The following is a 21,481-nucleotide window of genomic DNA, read 5'->3' as shown; positions in this document are numbered from 1 at the left end:
GTTCCCAAATGTATCTCCCATCTGCGACAAATGTTTATCCCAAGAAGCAACTATAGCACACTCCTTCGCCTCTTGCATAAAACTCCATACATTTTGGAAAGAAACCTTTGAAATCTTCTCAAAATTGTTAAAAACAAAACTGGATCCCAATACAGAAATAATTATTTTTGGAATAACAGGTGCCTGCTCTGAGCTATCAATATTTCAAAGTCTTCAAAAGGGAACTGCAGATGCTGGAATATCGAAGGTACACAAAATTGCTGGGGAAACTCAGCGGGTGCAGCAGTATCTATGGAGCGAAGGAAATAGGCGACGTTTCGGGCCGAAACCCTTCTTCAGACCTTTCAAAGTCGTTTTCTCAACTACGGCTTGATAATGGCAAAAAAAACCTATACTTAAATTTTGGAAAAATGCATCTACCCCAACGCTTAAAATGTGGATCACAAGCATGTCTGAGATGCTACATCTTGAAGATATGTGACTCGTCTTAGCAGGAAAATCAGAGTAATTTTTAAAGGTATGGTCTCCTTTTATTGATTCATTACAAGTATAATATGATGCAACACAACTCTGGAATTAAACCGATTCACGAACAGGTTCGAGAAATGAAGCAGGTATATCAACACATAAGGGTCTATTTTTTTTCCCTTTTTTGTTATTATTTTTGGTTTTTGTCGTCTTTCTCTTCTATAGGCTTTTACTCGTTCACTCCTGGACTGCACTATGCTAGTCTAGGGGTTTACACATCACTATTTCTTTCACACTCTCTCTTTTTCATTCTTTCTCTCTTGTTCTATTTTTATCCTGTTAAATTTAAAATAGAAGATGTACATTAAATGTATTTTGTCATATGCTGCGGGCTATACTACTGTACATTGCTTCTTTTTTTGTTTTTTTTTGTTTGTTTATTTTATTAGAAGTTAATACAATACAAAACAATACAGTGGCACCTAATTTTAGGTGCCAACTATGTCATACCGTAATCCATTCTATGTACAACCTCTAGTTTTATGTTACGAGTAGGCAAGACAAGAAAAAGAAAACAATAGAAAGGGGAAAGAGTGGAAAAATAGATGGTAGAGAGTAGAAAAATGTGAAGTGTGGATATAAAAAATAAAAATAAAAAAATAAAATAAAAAAGAAAAGGTGGAAAGTAGAAATAAAAGAAAAGGCCCCTTAAAAGAGAATTTTTCAAATCTATATTCGGAGATGTAGATCTATCCACGTCATGAACTGAAATCAGCAATCCTTATGGTACCGCTGCATCACATGATTCCAAAAGGTCGATGAAAGGAGACCAACTCCTTAAGAATTGGTCATATTTATCTATTAGTCGGAGTCTCATTTCTTCAAGGCGTGCTATGTCCATCATATTCCTAATCCACATTTTAACAGTTGGTATGGTTGTATTTTTCCAAAATTTAAGTATCAATTTCTTTCCAATTATTAACCCATAATTAAAAAAAACATTTTGGTCTTTATTTAAATTGGTATCTTCTCCTATTATTCCAAATATAATCCATTCCATTTTGGGTTCTATTCTTGACTTGAAGAGCTTTGTAAATATATCAAATATATCACTCCAAAATTTATTCAACTTTGTACATCCTACAAATGAATGTGTTATATTAGCGTTTTGAAACAAACATCTATCGCATCTGGGAGAGACGTTTGGATAAAATTTATTCAACCTCGTTTTTGAATAATATAGTCTATGTAATAATTTGAATTGAATTAAATTATGTCTTGTATTAATAGAACAGTTATGTGTATTCATCAAATACTTTTCCCATCTATCCTTCGAGATCTTTATCATTAGCTCATGTTCCCAATCTTCCCTTAGTGCTTCTGTTGAGGGTGATTCTCTATCTAATATATTATTATAAAAGTATGAAATTAATTTTTGTGAATCAGCCTTAATATTCATTGCTTCTTCTAAAGGGTCTAAAAATATAGTTTGAAATCTATGTATATATTTCTTCATAAAGTCACATACCTGTATATATTTAAAATATTGATTATCCTTCAATTTAAATTTTAATTTTAATTGTTGAAATGATAACAGTTTGCCCAATTCATACATATCCCCTACTTTCCTAATCCCCAGTCTATCCCATTGTTGATATGTGTTGTCGATGAGAGAAGGTTTGAATGCGGGGTTGTTCAATAGTGGGGTTAGTACTGATAAATTATTTAATTTCAAGGATACTTTTATTTGTTTCCAAATTCTTATTATATTGTGAATAATTGGGTTCTTCTTGTATATTATACTATTCAATTTTATCGGTGAGAGCAGGATCGTTCCTATATCGTGCGGATAGCACTCCTCTTTCTCCATTCTTATCCACTCCAACTGCTGAGTGGAACTATCCAGCCAGTACATTATGTTCTTAATATGCACTGCCCAGTAGTAATACATAAAGTTAGGTAATGATAAACCCCCAACTTCTTTAGATTTGCACAAATGCTTTCGTTGAATTCTATGTGTTCTGTAATCCCATATAAAATTAGTAACAGTGGAATCTAGTTTTTTGAAAAAATATTTTGGAATATATATTGGGATCGCTTGAAACAAATATATTAATTGTGGTAAGAAAGTCATTTTTATAGCGTTGATTCTACCTATCAATGAGAGCGGAAGTGTTTTCCAAAATTTAATCATATCATTCAGTTTATTTAATAGTGGTATAAAATTGGCACTAAATAATGATTTGTGTCTTCTTGTAATTTGAATACCCAGATACTTGAATTTTTCTGTTGCAATTTTGAAGGGGAATTTTAGTAAGTGTCTCGAATCCTGTGGTTTTAAAGACATAATTTCGCTTTTATCCCAATTTATTCTATATCCTGAAAAAGAGCCGAATTCCTCAATTAGTGTTAATAAGGTGGGTATACTCGTTTGTGTATTAGTAATATATAAAAGAATATCATCAGCATATAGTGAAATTTTATTCTTTGAATCCTTAGTGTTATATCCGTGAATATTCGGGTGATTTCTAATCCTTTCGGCCAACGGTTCTATCATAAGGGCAAATAGCAATGGTGATAAGGCACACCCTTGCCTATTACCCCTTGATAAGTAAAATTTTGGAGATAGCGTATTGTTAGTTAATATTCTTGCCGTAGGTCTATCGTAAAGTAGTTTAACCCATCTAATAAAATTCTCTCCCATATTGAATTTTTGGAGTACCTTGTATAAATACTGCCATTCTACTTGATCAAATGCCTTCTCTGCATCCAGCGTGATAACTGAAATATCTTCATTGTCCTCATTATGAGAGTACATTATATTGAAAAGCCTTCTCAAATTATTAAATGATTGTCTTTTGGGTATAAATCCCGTTTGATCCGTATTTATTAAATTGTTAATATAAATATTTAGCCTTCTAGCTAGAATCTTTGCTAAAATTTTCTGATCCGTATTTAGTAGTGAAATAGCTCTATAAGAACCCGGTTCATCTAAATCTTTATCTTTTTTTGGTATAAGTGTTATTGTTGCTTCTGCTAGGGTTTCTGGTAGTTTATTTTCGGTATAAGCCTGCGTGTATAAATTGAATATTCTTGGTATAATTGACTCCTGAAATCTTTTATAAAATTCATTACTAAAACTGTCTGGTCCTGGGGTCTTCCCATTTTTCAGTGAGTTTATTATTTGTTTTATTTCTTCATTAGTAATCCGTGCTCCTAATTGCTCTTGTTCTAAACTATCCAATTTTGGGAGCTTGCAATTATCTAAAAAATTTGTAATTTTACTTACATCTGTATTTATTTTAGATGTATATAAATTGTGATAAAATTGGGCAAACCTCTTGTTAATATCCTTAGGCAGTGTTAAAAACTCGCCCTTATCCGATTTAATTTTAGTAATAGTTTTTTCCTTTTCTCGTTGCTTCAGTTGCCTCGCAAGTAGTTTATGTGGCTTATCCCCAAATACGAAGTGTGCTTGTTTTGTAATTTGGAATAATTTTATTACTCTAGCCGATAGTATTCTATTGACTTTATATTTCAATAAAGTTATCTTATTATGTTTATTTATGGTTGGGTCAGTTGCATTGTCCAGTTCTAGTAGTTTTATTTTCTGTTCTATCCGCTGAAGTTCTCTTTTATTTTCCTTATTTTGAAAACTTTGGTAAGAAATTATGACGCCGCGAATATATGCCTTAAAGGTTTCCCATAATAGCGGTGCAGAAATACCCGACGTGTCATTTATTTCGAAAAAAAGTTTTATTTGTTCTTTTATATACTCATAACCCTGCGGGTTATTTAATATATGTACATTGAATCTCCAAAAAGGTTTTATACTCGGCATTCCCTCAATTTTAAGTATAAAAGTCAATGGTGAATGATCAGAAATAATACTATTATGATATGATGGTTTATTCGTATACGGGATTAATTTTGTGTCCAATAAAAAATAATCAATTCGCGAATAAGTTTTGTGAACTGATGAATAAAATGAGTATTCCCTACCGCTTGGATTTGCTATTCTCCAAATATCAGCTATGTTATTATTTTTTATATAAGTATTTAAAAATTCACAGGTCTTAGTTTTAACAAGACGCTTCCCTAGCTTTATTGATTTATCTAAGTATGGATCTATAACACAGTTGAAATCTCCCCCCATTATTATATTTTGATAATTATGCTCTGCGATTAAATCTATTATTTTCCTAAAAAATTGTGGGTTATCAAAATTAGGCGCGTAAATATTTATCATAGTTAATGGTGTATTGTAAATTTCTCCCGTGACTATAACATATCTTCCCTCTTTATCAGATATAGATTTCTTTAATTTAAAAGGTATACCCTTCCGAATTATAATAGCCGTGCCTCTTGCTTTAGAGGTGAATGAGGAGTAATAGGTTTGACCTATCCAATTTGCCCTTAATCTGATCTGAGTTTGTTGTTTCAGATGTGTCTCTTGTAGGAAAGCAATATCCATATTTAATGATTTTAATTGTGCCAGAATTTTACCCCTCTTAATTGGCTCATTCGCACCTCTGATGTTCCAACTACAGAAGGTGAGACCTCCGATATTTATTCGACTATTATCTTGCATTGGCTATTATTACCAGACTGTATGATTCATGTGATGCAGCCAAGTACCTCGGAATCCCGAATCCAGAGTTGTCCTTCATAATTTCTACAGTAGTTCTACATCTCCTGACACTTTTAAATATAAATAAGGGAAAAAGAAAAACATAAAATAAAGTGTACATAAAAATTGTTAAGTCACACAACAAATAATTGTGAATAAACAAAAAAAGTGAATGTAATTTATCAAAAAAGCGATAAATTACAAAAAAGCCATCTAAGGTAGCTAGGTTTGTTTTTAAATTGACCTCCGTCGATGAAATTATGCACTGGGCCTTGTCCCCCTATTAGAATTTGACCCAACGTTAGTCGGTTCCCTCTAATTGTTACCAAAATTATCATATCAGGTCAACAGCTGAACAGCTTAAAATAGAATAAAATAAAAGGGAAGGTAGAAGATTTGGATTAAAATTAAAGTAATTATGGGTTAAAGTACCTCGTCAATAATGACACTTTTCATTTACCTGTATGTTAAGTAATTCATAATTAGTATTTAGTATTTAAAATATATGTCTAACCTCCCCCATCCTTCCTGCTATATAGTTAGTCGTGTTAGTATAGTACATTGCGCCTTTAACGTTAGTTGAGTTTATTGCGCGTAAGTGGTTAGTTAGTTAGTTAATTATATATATAAATAATAGGTCATATATCATATAGTGTGGAACAGATGCCTCATAATGGCCATTTCAAAAGGAGACGGTCTCATAGTTCTCCGTGCTGAGGGGTTTGTTGACGAGCTTGCGACCTTGAGCTTCCATCTGTGCTTTCAGTTCAGAAGTTTAATTCGGCCTCTGTTATTGAACAACACATTCTTGCCAGATAAGCCTGTCTGGTAACCGTCTGAAGCGTTCTAGTGTCTTAATTGAAACAGAAAAAACAAAGTTCCACAGATAAAATGTCTATTATTCTGTTCCTCCTTGAATTTTGTTTAAAATCTCCTGGGCATATTTGCAAGCAGAGTCCGGGTCCGTAAATGAGCGTTGCTTGCCCTTAAACGTAATTAGCATTTTCGCTGGATAGATCACGCCATAACGAACTTCAGAATGTCCATATAAAATACTGCTTGCCCTTTTAAACTCACGTCTTTTTGCCAAAATTTCCCGAGGATAATCCCTGTAGAATCTTACGATATTATCAGCAAATGTAAGATTTTCTCCATAGGTTATTTTCTTTAATAGAGTTTCCAGAGTTGAAATATCCAGGAACTTTACAATAATTTGCCTTGGTTTAGCATTATCATGTTTTTGGAAGCGACCCACTCGATGAGCCAGATCTATCTTTGGTTTTTCTGGAAGTTTGAAAACATCTTTAAGTAGATTAGTAATAAAATCACGCATTTGAAGGCCGTGTTCAGCACCCTCTTGAACTCCTACTATTCTCAGATTTTGCCTCCTTGACCTGGCCTCTAAATCTTGACATTTCTCATTTAGTTTATTCGTTAGCTCCCAATTAGTATCGTGTTGTTTTTTCAGACCTTGTATTTCTTGGCTCATCTGTTCCATTTCACCATCCATCTCTTCCCTCAATTTTTCCGAGTCTGTTAATTGCTTCAGCAGGGTGTCATGTTTATTGTTATACTCTTTCTGGATACTTTCCAATTCCTTCGCCAGCCTGGACTCCAAATCTTTAAACTGCTGGTTCAGGGATACATAAAGCTCTTTTACTTCGCCGCAGCTATTATCAATTTTCTTAGAAAGATTGCCCTCCATAGTGGAGAAGTTGTTCTGCATTGTAGAATTCATTTTGGCAAATTGCTTCTGAAGATCTTTAGTGATATCTTTAAGAATATTAGCTCTTACCGTTTCTTCCCAGCTTTTCATTTCTTTCTCCTTTGTATCACTTCTCGCAGCCATATCGCTTGTAGGTTGTTGAGGTTCCAGCTCCTCTTCCAAACTTTCAAAAGTGAGTTCCGGGGTGGTTTCAAGCTCATCCAGAGCTTTTTGGAGCTGGAAACTGATTGTAGTTTTCTTGGGTCCTTTCTGACCTCTTCGCTTTCTCATCCAGTTTTAAGGATAAGATCGTTTAAAATCCCAAATCCACCGGTACCGTTTGATTGAGTCAGTACCCTCGACGTTCAGCAAACCTGATAAGATTTTTTTAACTCGATCCTGGCATGGGAGTCGACTTAAACACGATTTGTTGGAGGAGAGCTCAGTGCAGCTGCCTTCACTGCTTCATAGCAGCCACCGGAAGTCTTACATTGCTTCTAATAAAAATACAAAAATTTAAAAAAAGAATATTTCCTATGTAAATATGTTATCATAATGCACTCTTGACTGGAGCGTTCTGAGTAAAGCTGCATTCCCCACTCGAGAGGAAACAGATAGTTTGCTTTGCCCAGAATCATCTTCGAAAGCCAGAGTAAGTCTGTGGCAACCTTGGCAGATTTAGTCATGTGCCAATTCCTTTGGAGCCAACTGCAAATACCAGGATAGGCTAATAAGCATTTTAAGTGATCCTAATTTCTTTAATCAGTTTACCGAGCCAAAGTACACTTATTCCTCTGATTGGATTGTACTCTGTAACTGTGGTACAATGTTGTGGCAACTACATCACTAGATGTGGATGCGTCGAGTCTGCTTATCCAACTAAAGCATTACAAAAGCAAATTGTCGTGGCTGTTTCTGGACAGTGATTCTTTGAAGACGACAAACCCTTCATTCATTTTATAAATAAACATATGTAATGGGTTCAGAGAAAACAAGTAAAAATTTGGCAGCAAGGCAAAATAATTGTTTTTTTTTTAATCTTTATTTTATTTTTATTTTTTTTGGTGGCTTTTTTCTGTTGTCTTTTGGTTCTTTCTTTTCTTTCTCTTTTTTTGTTTTGGGGGGGGGGTAAAAAAAAAAAAAAGAGGGGGGGGGAATAAATAAATAAATAAAAGATTTGTCACATTTGGCCTAACTAGCCACACTTGTCCAACCAGGATATATTAACAGTAGAAATAACCCATTGAGAGAAAAAAATATCTGCAGTCTTTGTCTATAATCTCTCTTTCCACTACCCATGCAGGACAAATTTCAAAGGTGAAAAGGGAACCATAGTGCCCCTTTACGCTGTAGATTTGGGATAACAATTCAAAACACCACGGAATTCTCATCCGATAAAGAATTGGTCATTCAATATCAATTCAGAAATTAGATGAAAAAGTGCCTTACCTGTCGTAGCTCCTTCTTTTACCGTACCATAGAAAGTTGGTTCAATAAACTGTGGTCTATTATCATTCATATCAATAACCTCGATGAGAACATCCACTGCCTCTTCAACTGGCTTATTATTTTCATCGTAGGCATGAGCCAACAGCTATTTCAGATAGATTAAAAATTGTGGTCATTAGAGAAGTGATCCTCTTGCAATTAAAAAAACATTATTTCAAAAATAAAGGACCGTGCTGGAGTAACTCAGTGGGTTGGGATGCAAAAAGTCACCTATCCATGCTCCCCAGAGATGCTCCCGGACCCGCTGAGTTATTTCAACACAGTGCCCTTTTGTGTAAATCAGCAAATGCAGTTCCTCGTTTCTACACATCCCTTCACCATTCAACCAGAAATCTAAGACTCTTATAAAATAGTCAGGCTAGTTAGTTGGTTCTTAACAGACAGAGGGAGGAGGGGGGGTGGTGGTAGAGAGGGAGGGAGGGGGGGTGGGGGTGGGGTAGAGAGGGTAGAGGTGGAAGCTGCCGCCATTGCTCGTTGATGGCGAGCATAGGAGTGCCCCTCCCTCCCTCCCGGAGTGTCCCTCCCTGCCGTGTGAGTGCATTGTGACGTTAGCCGGATTTCTCCTCAAAACGGGCGAGTTTGGGCTGTTTTTTAAAATTACAAGGATCAGAAAGTTCAGAAATATAGGTGGAAATGCGATGGGAGGGTGTTTATCGCCTCCGGGGGAAAAATGTGAGTAGGATGTGTGAAAATGGCTGTGGCCTAGCGTTTGGAAGAAAATAGGAATTAACCCGATTGTGCCCAGATGACACACATGTACATACACACAAGAGAAGAGTTTTAGTAATATAGATTATACTCACTCTGTATTTGTCTTGTTTTTCTCTGTCTAAAGGTTTATGCAGATAAATATAACCATTCTTTTTATCTATAGTAAAAATCCCAATAGGTGGCTCATTTGCTCCTGGGCCTGTTATAACGTAATATATATTTGCCTGGTTAGACTTGATCTGTTGAGAGAAGAATAAATCTGATGAGAACAGTTTTGCAAGCACTTTATGGCAAGTCAGAAAAGCTATACCAATCAACAAAAAACTCAAATGTGAATTACCTCAAGACACCACATGAACATTGAACGATAGGGTTCAATACATCCCAATTTCAAGGTCTTTTCTAAACTGGCTGATGTAGGTGGAGACAACCAGGTTGGAAACAAACATTCCTGTAACCCTGGTGGGAAATTGGGAACTGGGAGTACAGGAAATCCAAGGAAAGAGGATGCAACATGAGGAAACAAATAGGTGGCGGCTTCCCCAGTTAGTAGAGTAATAAGAAAAGATCAGGACTTGAGGGTGAGGGGCAAAGGTGCCAACGGCATATAGTTAAGGGCCACATTGGATCCTTAATTATATGCCAGGGAATGCAGGTATCAAAATGACAACCCCAATGTGTGGGCATGAATTATTATAATTTAATGGTTTAAAACAAAACTATTTCTTGTATTTTAAAAAAATCTTTAAAATCTATTGGAATGCTCAAACATGGCTCGCAGACCCATTCACTGCTGATAGGTGCAGAGCATCAGCCCTTTGGGTATTGAGAAAGTGGGTCTGGATAGGCAGGAGCTGCAAGGCATGTGTCCAAGCATGGAGCCAGGTGTGGACAGGCACCCAGGTTCAGAGTGGTTAAGCAATAATTATATTTTAGCACACCACTAAAAATGACATTACATCTCATTCAATGAAACATAGAAAATAGGTGCAGGAGTAGGCCATTCGGCCCTTCGATCCTGCACTGCCATTCAATATGATCATGGCTGATCATCCAACTCAGTATCCTGTACCTGCCTTCTCTCCATACCCCCTGATTCCTTTAGCCACAAGGGCCACATCTAACTCCCTCTTAAATATAGCCAATGAACTAGCCTCAACTACCTTCTGTGGCAGAGAATTCCAGAGATTCACCATTCTCTGTGTGAAAAATGTTTTTCTCATCTCAGTCCTAAAAGATTTCCCCCTTATCCTTAAACTGTGACCACTTGTTCTGGACTTCCCCAACATCGGGAACAATCTTCCTGCATCTAGCCTGTCCAACCCCTTAAGAATTTTGTAAGTTTCTATAAGATTCTTGGGAATGAAGGTACAACATTTGTTCTTATTTTAAAGTGACAGGTTATAACCATGTGAAAGAGTCACGTCACTGAAATCAATGGAAAAGTCGGGTATACGGCACTCTGTGGAGGGGCAATCACTGACATCGCTACCATTCATCTGCTTTCTACTATTATATATCTGTGCCTCTGCAGGTGTGGACCAATGCCTGTTTGTAGGAGCACACCAGTGTGGGGTTGAACTCTTTCTCCATAACAGCACAAAAAGCATCATTGTTTTCCTCATTACAAATTCTGGGTCACTAAGATACAATTCTTGTTTTGAAATTTGGAAAAAGTATGGAATTATTTGGAAAAAAAGTATGAAATTATTTGGAAAAAAATTCCACTGGTTTACATTCCTATGCTTCATTGACGATTAGATAGTCGGTAATAATTTAGTTGCCACTTTCACGCTTGTGTTATTTATACTACTTAATTCCAAACAGTATTTGAGCCAAAACTGACTCAGTTTGAAGTCAATACCGCCACAATTCCCAAAACGGTACTTCACTACAATTTGAGTTTTAAATACAAACCTGTACAACTTGCTTAGGGAAAGTCCCTATATCGTTTTCTGGATGTTTGGTGACAGGAATCACCCACTCTCGCTTCCACCGTCTCAATCCGGAGCGATAAAACCGTGAAGGCCACATAATCACTGGCACGTCAGGTGTGCTCCCCGTAGAATCTTTCACCTGTAACGCAAAAGGCAGTGGTTCTTTACAATAACTTCACCTGTTGCGGGAAAGTGTTTCTGCTCAAAATCCAAGAATCGTGCCTAAATCTACAACAGCCATTAAAGTTGGAATGCTCCCATTCATCTATTCCCAAACCTCCATTGTTCAAAAATGCTAGAATATTGCAAATCTTTGGTATTTATTGTGGTCACTACTATTCAAACATTCATCTTGAATTTTAAAAATAAATAAATACCTTTTCGCCATTTATTAGGATGCTGACGGCAGTCTTCCATGTCTCTTTAGTCTCACTGAGTGCAGTGATCATAAAACTTATTTGGTTTGTTGACGATACATATCTTCCGACAAGCACCTTTCCATCAGATTGAACATGGAAATGCGGATCATTCGTGTGGAATTCCAGACCCTTTTGATCACTGCAGTTGAAGTGAACTACAAAAATAAAAATGCAAGAACAATTAAGCACATTATCAGCATTTACCTCATCCCAGTGCTACTTGAACATTCAGAAGGAACACCTTCTTCATGCAAACTGAATTTATTAAATTATAATTTGCTAGACACACAACACAAGGGATAACATAATTCAGACACAAAAATAAGTCACTCACATTTCAGTGGTCACAGGTTAATCACACTACACACTTTCAACAGATGTTTCACATAATTAGTTATCTTGATTCCTTACTGGGTCAATGCCCCCACAGCACAGGAAAGCATGCAAACCCCAAGAGATAAGGTCTGAAGAAGGTTCTTGACCCAAAACATTGCCCATTTCCTTCGCTTCATGGATGCTGCCTCACCCGCTGAGTTCCTCCAGCATTTTTGTCTACTTTCGATTTTTCCAGCATCTGCAGTTCCTTCTTAAACAAGGAACTACAGATGTTGGTTTACCAAAATAAGTGCTGGAGTAACTGAACAGGCCAGGCAGCATCTCTGGAGGACACAGATGAGTGGACCAGTCTGAAGATGGTTTCGGACCCCCATCATCACATATCCATGTCCCCTCCACAACTCAAAACTCATTGGCCGGCGGTTCATTCTACAGCAAGACAATGATCCCAAACATACTGCTAAAGCAACAAAGGAGTTTTTCAAAGCTAAAAAATGGTCAATTCTTGAGTGGCCAAGTCAATCACCCAATCTGAACCCAATTGAGCATGCCTTTTATATGCTGAAGAGAAAACTGAAGGGGACTAGTCCCCAAAACAAGCATAAGCTAAAGATGGCTGCAGTACAGGCCTGGCAGAGCATCACCAGGGAAGACACCCAGCAACTGGTGATGTCCATGAATCGCAGACTTCAAGCAGTCATTGCATGCAAATGATATGCAACAAAATATAATTTACATGACATTGCTGTGTCCCAAACATTATGGTGCCCTGACATAGGGGTGGGACTATGTATAAACACTGCTGTCATTTCCACATGGCGAAACCAAAATGTATAAAAATGGCCATTATTAAAATCTGACTGTGCACGTTAACCACATGTGATTTTTTTTCTATTACAAATCTCAAATTGTGGAGTACAGAGGCAAATAAATAAATGATGGGTCTTTGTCCCAAACATTATGGAGGGCACTGTATGTTTGTATCAGGGAAACTGTTGACATAGCTATCAGCTCCCATATCTTTTCCAAAGATTCAGTTATTCAGAATTTGAGGGAAATTTTGACAAAGACCACTTGCCTCAAGGTGACACCCTCAAGTTCCTTACTTACTGAATCCAATCTATGGTGCACAAACCTCTGCTGTCTAACAGGCAAACCCATCATGTGACGCAGGCATCATATGCTGTCTGACCCGCTAAGTTACTCCAGCTTTTTGTGTCTGTCTATCTTCAGTTTAAACCAGCATCTGCAGTTCATTCCTACATACACAACAAACCAATGTCCACAATTACAGGGAGCTGCCCTCAGATCGGTCTCTCGTCCATGCAAGCTGCCATGCACTAGAGCCAGAGAACCACAGCAGTACGAACAGGGAGCGAGGGGAGAATATCAATCCGGGGGGGGATTAAAACTCCTCCTCAAAACAAGACCAGCTCATGTTCCACACTTGCAGCTGCTTGTGCCTCCTCACGTTTGATCATGTAGAAAAGTTGGCTTGTTTTCACTCAGTGCTATTTGACAATTGCCAATGGTGGAGCGAGAGAAATCCTGGACGTGCAGGTGTGGGTGCAATATGACTGGTGGAGGCTTCAGACTTTGGCAAATGCATACCCGTGTTTGATGATCCTGGTAAGAATATTTAATTATGTAGAGAGATTAGAGCAAAGCCTTTAATAATGGACCATTCAAAGATATTATCAAAAAAGCTCCAGGTTCTGGAAACCCAAAATGCTGGAAAGAGAATTAGTTAATACTGGGGCATAGAATGGACTCACAATGAAGATTCAACCTCACAAAACGCTAATTGTGCCACACTTAAAGAACCGTGTGCTAGATGCGATTGTGCGAGGGAATGGGCAGAGATTCCACGGGATGGCGCCTAGATTGGGGGGGGGGGGGGGGGGGGGGGAAGAGAGAGAAAGAAAGAGTTTAGGCTGGATTTATTTTGCCTAGAGTGAAGGAGGCCGAATAGTGACCTGGTAAGTATCCAAGATGATGGATAGCCATGTGTAAGAAGGAACTGCAGATGCTGGTTTAAACCGAAGATGAACACAAAATGCTGGAGTAACTCAGCGGGACAGGCTGCAGCATCTCTGGAGAGAAGGAATGGTGACTTTTCGGATAGCCATCTTGGGGTAGATGTGCAGAATCTTTTTCCTAACAGAGGGTTATTAAAAACAGGAGCGTAGAGTTTTAAGCTGGGAAGTAGGAGAATTAAGTTTTAGCTCACAGTGGTCGATATCTGGATTGTGCTGCCAGGGCTGGTGGAATCAGATTATTATATTTAAAAAGGAATTTCCACGACACTTACATGGGCAAAGTGCAGAAACACATGGAAGATTCTAACCATCCATATCATTCTACCAAATCAAACTGTATATTTCCCTCTCCAACAGATTCACAGCAGTGCTGTGAAGAATCCTTGTAAGAATCCTTGTAAGTCCTGCGCAAATTATTAAATTTTTTATAAAATATTGTTACATTAATTTCTATCAATCTAGTTTGCAGGCCAATTATAAATATGAATGAAATAACACTTGGAAAATATCCGAGTGGATGAAAAGACCCTTTCTAAGATTCCAAATACATTTGCCCAAAGGCAGTATGTCACATTTACAAAATCCATTTTAATTGCTGCTATCCTTATTCAGCTTGTGGAATATTGTTTGCGATCATTCCACTATAATGCCCACTGGAATCATACTGGAGCCACATTAAAGAATATGATAGCGAAGAAATACAAAATTGACTTCCCAAATAGACATTATCCTCAGCCAATTTAGAATTCATTGTATTTTAAATAACCGTTACTTTAGAGTGGTAGCCATTTCAAGACTGGGCTTTAAAACTTAAAAAAAAAAAATTTAAGAATTTATTCTCAATGAATGAATAATTAAGGCTTTTGTTAATTGTCAAAATCTCCAGAGCAGACTATTTTGGTACCAATGCCCAGGGCAACTCAATTCTGAACATGCTTCACTTCCTCGACAATCTTCCAACATCAAACGTGTATGCAATTTTTTGATTTTTTTATTGCCAAACAGCAGCTCGTGAAAATTCTAACCGAAAACAAATGGGTTTGAACAACTAACCAAGTGGTCTTAAAAAGTTTCTGTAATCAACCGTGTCATTTATTCAAGTTTTTATTTACTTCTATTGGACTTCAAACCAAATTTAACTTCTGACCACTTATAGAATGAATCGCAGGCTATTTACCCATCTTGGAACCTGGAGATGCTTGCTTCTCATTTACAGGCTAAATTTAGCACATGGCCATCCACATAGCCCAAGTAAATCCCATTCTTGCACAAGTAAATTGGTTGCAACAACATCAATACTCACTCCCAGCACCCTAGTGTCTTCTCACCATTTATATGGAACTTCTCACAAGGACTACAATACAAATATTATTCACATCCCAACAACATTCAAGAAACTCAATGCAAACAAGGAAAAAGCAGCCTCATCCATCTCATTAAACATTAATTCCCTCCTACTCTAGGACACACTGACTGCAGTGCATCACCATCTACAAAGTGCAACAATGCAACATGCCAAGGGCTTACCATAAACTTGCCACCTCAGCCACTAAGGACAGCAAGTCCATGGGAACACCAACCCACATTCTCCAAATATCATATGTGTCCGAGCTGGAAATGCATCAACGTTCCCTTCATTGTTGCCCAGTCTAAATCCTGGAACTGCCTGCCTAACAGAATTATGGGATGATCTCTGCCTGACCCATTCGATCTTTAAGAGACTAACACTTCAGGAGCTTTTATCTGCATTTTATTTTCTTGCCGTGACAGTATTCAGCCTGAATCTTGAAACAACCTAAAACTAGGAATCTGGTATGTTCAGCTCACTAGCAATGTTATGCCACAAGAGCTTGGAACAAGGGTCTTCTTCGAACTAAAAGAACAAATAATTCACCATATGTGGTGTTTATATAAACAGATAGACAAACACACTAGACCAAGATGCGATGTCCTCCATATACATGCCATTTACACAGCTATAAACATGTAACAAACTAACCTTCAGTGGAGACACTTCGGAAAATACTGAATACGCCAGCCGTCTATGCCATTAATTACACCACAATTACAGATGACAAAGACATCCACACCTGCAACATTACAGGACTACCGTCCCCAATTTATTGCATCTTCACTAGTGCAGCGGCCCCCCCCCCCCAAAAAACCCACTATTAATATCGCTGAAAGAAAATAAACTATGATGAAGTCCCAACAAAGTTGGCTCATCTTGGTCTTTTACAGAAAACCTGACCACACCCAACAAACAGGAGGGGCCACAGTAGCTGGACTGCACAGATTTAGCCACATTAAAAGACTCCTTCGGTTATCTAACAAATCACTAGGACTTGGTCTGATCAGGAGTATTCTCTTTATTCACTGACTGCATTTCCATGGCACTCATGGGAAGAGAATTTCAAAAACTCACTTATTTTCCGCTGAACACAATTCTGCTCATTTCAGTTGTGAATGGCTGTCTTTTTTTTAGGCTTTTTACATTGAGGGGGGGACCTCATTGAAACTTACCGAATAGTGAAAGGCCTGGATAGATTGGATGCTTCCTCTGGTGGGAGAGTCTAGGACGAGGTTATAGCCTCAAAACTAAAGAACGTTCCTTTAGGAAGGAGATGAAGAAGAATTTCTTTAGTCAGAGGGTGGCGAATCTGTGGAATTCATTGCCACAGAAAGCTGCAGAGGCAGTCAATGGATATTTTTCAAGCAGAGATCGATAAACTCTTGATTAGTACAGAAGGCAGGAGAATGGGGTTAGATGGGAATGAGATAGATCAGCCATGATTGAATGGCAGAGTAAGCATGGTGGGCTGAATGGATTAATTCTGCTCCCATCACAGGAATATTCCTCAATCTTCCTTGTTGCAATGTTGCACCTCACCTCTAACAGGCATACAGTGCATTGAGAAAGTATTCAGACCCCTTCACTTTTTCCACATTTTGTTACATTACAGCCTTATTCTAAAATTGGTTAGTCATTTTTTTAAATCATCAATCTACACACAATAACTCATAATATAAAAGTGAAAACAGGTGTTTAGTAATTATTGCAAAATAATTAAAAAGAAATAACTGAAATATCACATTTACGCAAGTATTCAGACCCTTTGCTGTGACTCTCAAAATTGAGCTTTGGTGCATCGTGTTTCCATTGATTATCCTTGAGATGTTTCTACAACTTGATAGGAGTCTACAAGTGGTAAATTAAATTGATTGTACATGATTTGGAAAGGCACACACCTGTCTATATAAGGTCCCACAGTTGACAGTGCATGTCAGAGCAAAAAAACAAGCCATGAAGACGAAGGAATTGTCTGTAGACCTCCGAGACAGGATTGTGTTGAGACACAGATCTGGGGAAGGGTATAAAACATTTTTTGGAGCATTGCAGGTCCCGAAGAGCACAGTGGCCTCCGTCATTCTTAAATAGAACTTTGAAACCACCAGGACTCCTCATAGAGCCTGGCCAAACTGAGCAATCGGGGGAGAAGGGCCTTAGGATAGAGACTTACTAACATATTCAGGGAGGTGACCAAGAACCCGATGGTCACTCTGACAGAGCTCCAGAGTTCCTCTGTGGAGATGGGAGAAACTTCCAGAAGGATAACTATATCTGCAGCACTCCACCAATCAGGCCTTTATTGTAGAGTGGCCAGACAGAAGCCACTCCTCAGTTAAAGGCACATGACAGCCCGCTTGGAGTTTGCCAAAAGGCACCTAAACAAGATTCTCTGGCCTGATGAAACCAAGATTGAACTCTTTGGCCTGAATGCCAAGTGTCATGTCTGGAGGAAAACAGGCACCGCTCATCACCTGACCAATACCATATCTACGGTGAAGCATGGTGGTGGCAGCATTATGCTGTAGGGATGTTTTTCAGCGGTAGGAACTGGGAGACCAGTCAGGATCGAGGTAAAGATGAACGGAGCAAAGTATAGATAGATCCTTGATGAAAACCTGCTCCAGAGCGTTCAGGACCTCTGACTGGGGCAGACGTTCACCTTCCAACAGGACAACGACCTAAAGCTCACGTCCAAGACAACGCAGGAGTGGCTTTGTGACAAGTCTGTGAATGTCCGTAAGTGGCCCGGCCAGAGCCGACTTGAACCCGATCGAACATCTCTGGAGGAACCTGAAAATAGCTGTGCATCGACACTCCCCATCCAACCTGAGAGAGCTTGAGAGGATCTGCAGAGAAGAATGGGATAAATTACCCAAATACAGGTGTGCCAAACTTGTAGCGTGATACCCAAGAAGACTTGAGGTTGTAATCACTGCTAAAGGTGCCTCAATAAAGTACTGAGTAAAGGGTCTGAATACTTATGTAAATGTGATATTTCAGTTATTTATTTTTAATTATTTTGCAAAAATTTCTAAACACCTGTTTTCACTTTTTTATTGTGGGCTATTGTGTGTAGATTGCTGATAAAAAAAATGAATTTAATCCATTTTAGAATAAGGCTGTAACGTAACAAAATTTGGAAAAAGTGAAGGGGTCTGAATACTTTCTGAATGCACTGCAAGTCTCTCTGACCTGATCAAATATGTCAGAGGGCACTGTGGGAAGCGAGGGAAGATATTCTAAGAGCCCTGTTGGAGATATGGATCAAGCAAGTGAGGTGCTAGAATACTGGAAGGTGGCTAATGTTTTGCATCCATTTAAGAAGGACAGCAAAGAAAAAACCTGGGAACTATTGGCCAGCAAGCCTAACAGCTGTGTTAGGAAGATTATTAGAGGATTGAGAGAATATACATGCATTTGGAAAAACAGGGGTGATCAGAGATGGTCAGCATGGTTTTGTGCATGGGAGATTATGTCTCAAATTTGATTGTGCTTTTGTGATGTAGTGCAACCAAGGAGGTTGCTGAGAGCAGGGTTGTTAACATAGTCCATATGGACTTCAGCAAGGTGATATGGTTCCGCATGTTAGGCTACTCAGGAAGGTTAGATTGAATGGGAGTCAGGGAGAGCTATGAATCCAGAATTAGCTTAAGGTGGGAAGCAGAGGGTGTAGATAAAGGTTTTTTTAGAAGTCCATGACAAATAGCGTGCCTCAGAGATCAGTGCTGGCCCCATTGCTGCTTGTCATTTATATCAATGATTTGGATGAGAACACACTAGGCACGATTAGTAAGTTTGCAGATAACACTAGAATAGGTGGTATCGTCAGTGAAGTTGGTCACCAAGAATTACAGCAGGTTCATAACCTGAGCAGATGCACTGATGAGGAATGGATAATGGATTTGAATTCACATAAGTGAGCGATGTTGAATTTGGGAAGTCAAACCAGGACAGTATCTTCACAGTGAACAACAGGCCCTGAGGGGTGTTGTAGAACAGAGGGATGGATCTAAGAGTACAAGTACATGGATGAATAGATGATCCTTAGAGCTGTATAGAATCATAAGGGGAAAAGATAGGGTTAATGTACAGAGACTTTTCCCACCGGGGTAGGGGAAAGAAAGAACTAGGGTGTAAGTTAAGAGGGGAAGAATTTAATATGAACCTTAGGGGCAACTTTTTTGTCCCCCTACACAAGGACAAGGGTACATGGAACAGACTTCCAAAGGTGGTAGTTGAAGCGGGTACAATAGCATTTAAAAAACATGTTCATTGAATGGAAAGATTTAAGATAAGGGCCAAACACAGACAAATGAGTTCAGATGGGGCATGTTGGACAGCACAAATGAGTTGGCTTCCCGGCATGCTTCTATGCTGTAAGAGTTTATGACTATACAACAAGAATTATGACCTTGGCATGTCGCCATTTGTTATTATACATCAAAAAACACCTGGCATGCAATCAAAAAGATCATTAAAGGGGATTTCCTTTGTTGCATTCTGATCCTTCTACTTTGGTGTTTCTTGATCTGGTACCCGAGGCTTGGCATGCTATTATTCTAACCTCACCAGAAATGAAGCATAATTGCCAAATAATAACTCACGAAAGACACCCACTCTTTCACCACATCAAGGTGAATAGAAAATGGTGAATACCATGTGAACTCAATAGCCATAATGTCAAGCAAGTTGCTTGTACAGGAAGGACATCAGAAAAACAAGCACAGTAACTCAGTTCTGTTGGACTGACAAATTGCATGTCATGCCCAAATGCTGAATCATTAAAGCTGCCATGATAATTCAAAACCTCATCTGTTTTGGCATCCAATTCAGGTGTTGGAGCATTGACTGGTTATGGAAGGAATAAAGGAAAGATTCATCAGGCAGAGTCCTGGGGTGGTGGATTTGTTGAGGCCAAGGCAATTATTCAGAGTTTAATAGAATGAACAGTAGGTGACAAATACAAAATCCCTCGGAGGGCTTAACAGAGGAGATACTGGGAAGATGCTCCTCTTCAATGTGAAGTCTAAAATTGAGGACAACGGTCTCAAACAAATTTGAAGTTAGAGGAATCATGTTTCAGAGTAGAGAAAGTGTTTAAGAAGGTACACAAAAATGCTGTACGTTGCCTATTTCCTTCGCTCCATAGATGCTGCTGCACCCGCTGAGTTTCTCCAGCATTTTTGTGTACCTTTCAGAGTAGAGAAACTGCTTCACTCAAAAAGGAGTGAATGGTTAGAATGTTTTACCCCAGGGGGTTGTGGAGGTGCATTCATTGATTGCATTTAATATTGGTCAATAGATTTTTTGAATATTAGAAGAATTGAAGCAGAGGGGGATAGTGTAAGAAATTAGCATAGATGTAAGAGTTCATCCAACACGCGATTCAACAGCAGAGAAGCTGAGTGATCCAACTCTACTAGTACATTCTTATATTATGTCCCCCCCCCCCCCCATCTGAATTCTGTCTACGTAAAGAGTTCCATGTCCACACAACATTTGGAACAATGAGCCCAAAAATAATTCAGAAGAATGATTTTCTCAAATAATTTGTACTGATTTCACTTTGGTAAAATGGTCATTTTGATTGAATTTATCCGGCCGACAAGTGACATTGACAAGGGTGACCACTGTGTTCGTGTCTGTTTGATCTGGTTTAACAGAATGATAACATTCTCTTTGAAAAGATCCTTGTATTTCCTCGTAACTGAAATGCCCAAGTATGAGAGCTTGTTTTTTTCCCAATTATGAATGGCAAGTTGGTAAGATCCGAGGGTTGTACTTCATAGTTAATGGGAAACAGTTTGCTTTTTCCAAGATTTATCTTATAACCTGAAAATTGACCAAAATTATTGAGCAGTGGCATAGCAGAATGCAGAGAGGTGCCTGGGTTTGAGACAACAAGCAAACAGTCATCAGCATATAGTGAGACCTTATGCTGTGTACTGCCCCTCCAAATACCGGCTCTGTCCTCACAGCTGCGAAAGGTCATGGCAAGTGGTTCAATAGCCAAGTCAAAAAGCATGGGGCTCAGAGGACACCCCTGGTGGGTTCCACGATGCAAGTCGAACGACTTGGACAACTGGGAATTAGTTTGAACTGAGGCTGTGGGATGAGAGTATAGTAACCTGATCCATGAAATAAAGTTTGTTCCAAAACCAAATTTGTCCAGAACAGCCCATATAGATAGATTTCAAAACCAACAACATTTTGTAACAACATCAGGCCTCTCATCACCATCTATTTGCATCAGGTTTTTCTTAATCTAAACCAGCACCACCTTTTATTCCAAGCAATGCTTATACCAATTAATATAATAGGATCAGAACACCGGTATTTCTTTGTGAACTAATCTGCATAGCTACCACTAAGTTAC

The 21,481-nt window shown here is 38.4% G+C and overlaps 1 protein-coding gene across 1 annotated transcript in view; it reads right to left on the bottom strand.

Moving 5' to 3' along the window:
- LOC116982457 (B-cadherin-like) overlaps window positions 1-21,481 on the bottom strand; it is a 49,431-nt gene that overhangs the window by 16,802 nt on the left and 11,148 nt on the right. The window contains exons 3-6 of the mRNA XM_033035692.1: window positions 11,338-11,534; window positions 10,941-11,099; window positions 9,116-9,262; window positions 8,253-8,397 (exon numbers count right to left, since the gene is read on the bottom strand). Coding sequence (XP_032891583.1) covers window positions 8,253-8,397; window positions 9,116-9,262; window positions 10,941-11,099; window positions 11,338-11,534 — 648 coding nt within the window. The remainder of the gene's footprint in view (window positions 1-8,252; window positions 8,398-9,115; window positions 9,263-10,940; window positions 11,100-11,337; window positions 11,535-21,481) is intronic.

Source organism: Amblyraja radiata, chromosome 17 (assembly GCF_010909765.2).
Source record: "Amblyraja radiata isolate CabotCenter1 chromosome 17, sAmbRad1.1.pri, whole genome shotgun sequence".
Classification (NCBI taxonomy): Eukaryota; Metazoa; Chordata; class Chondrichthyes; order Rajiformes; family Rajidae; genus Amblyraja; species Amblyraja radiata.
This window is presented reverse-complemented; position numbering and strand designations above follow the sequence as displayed.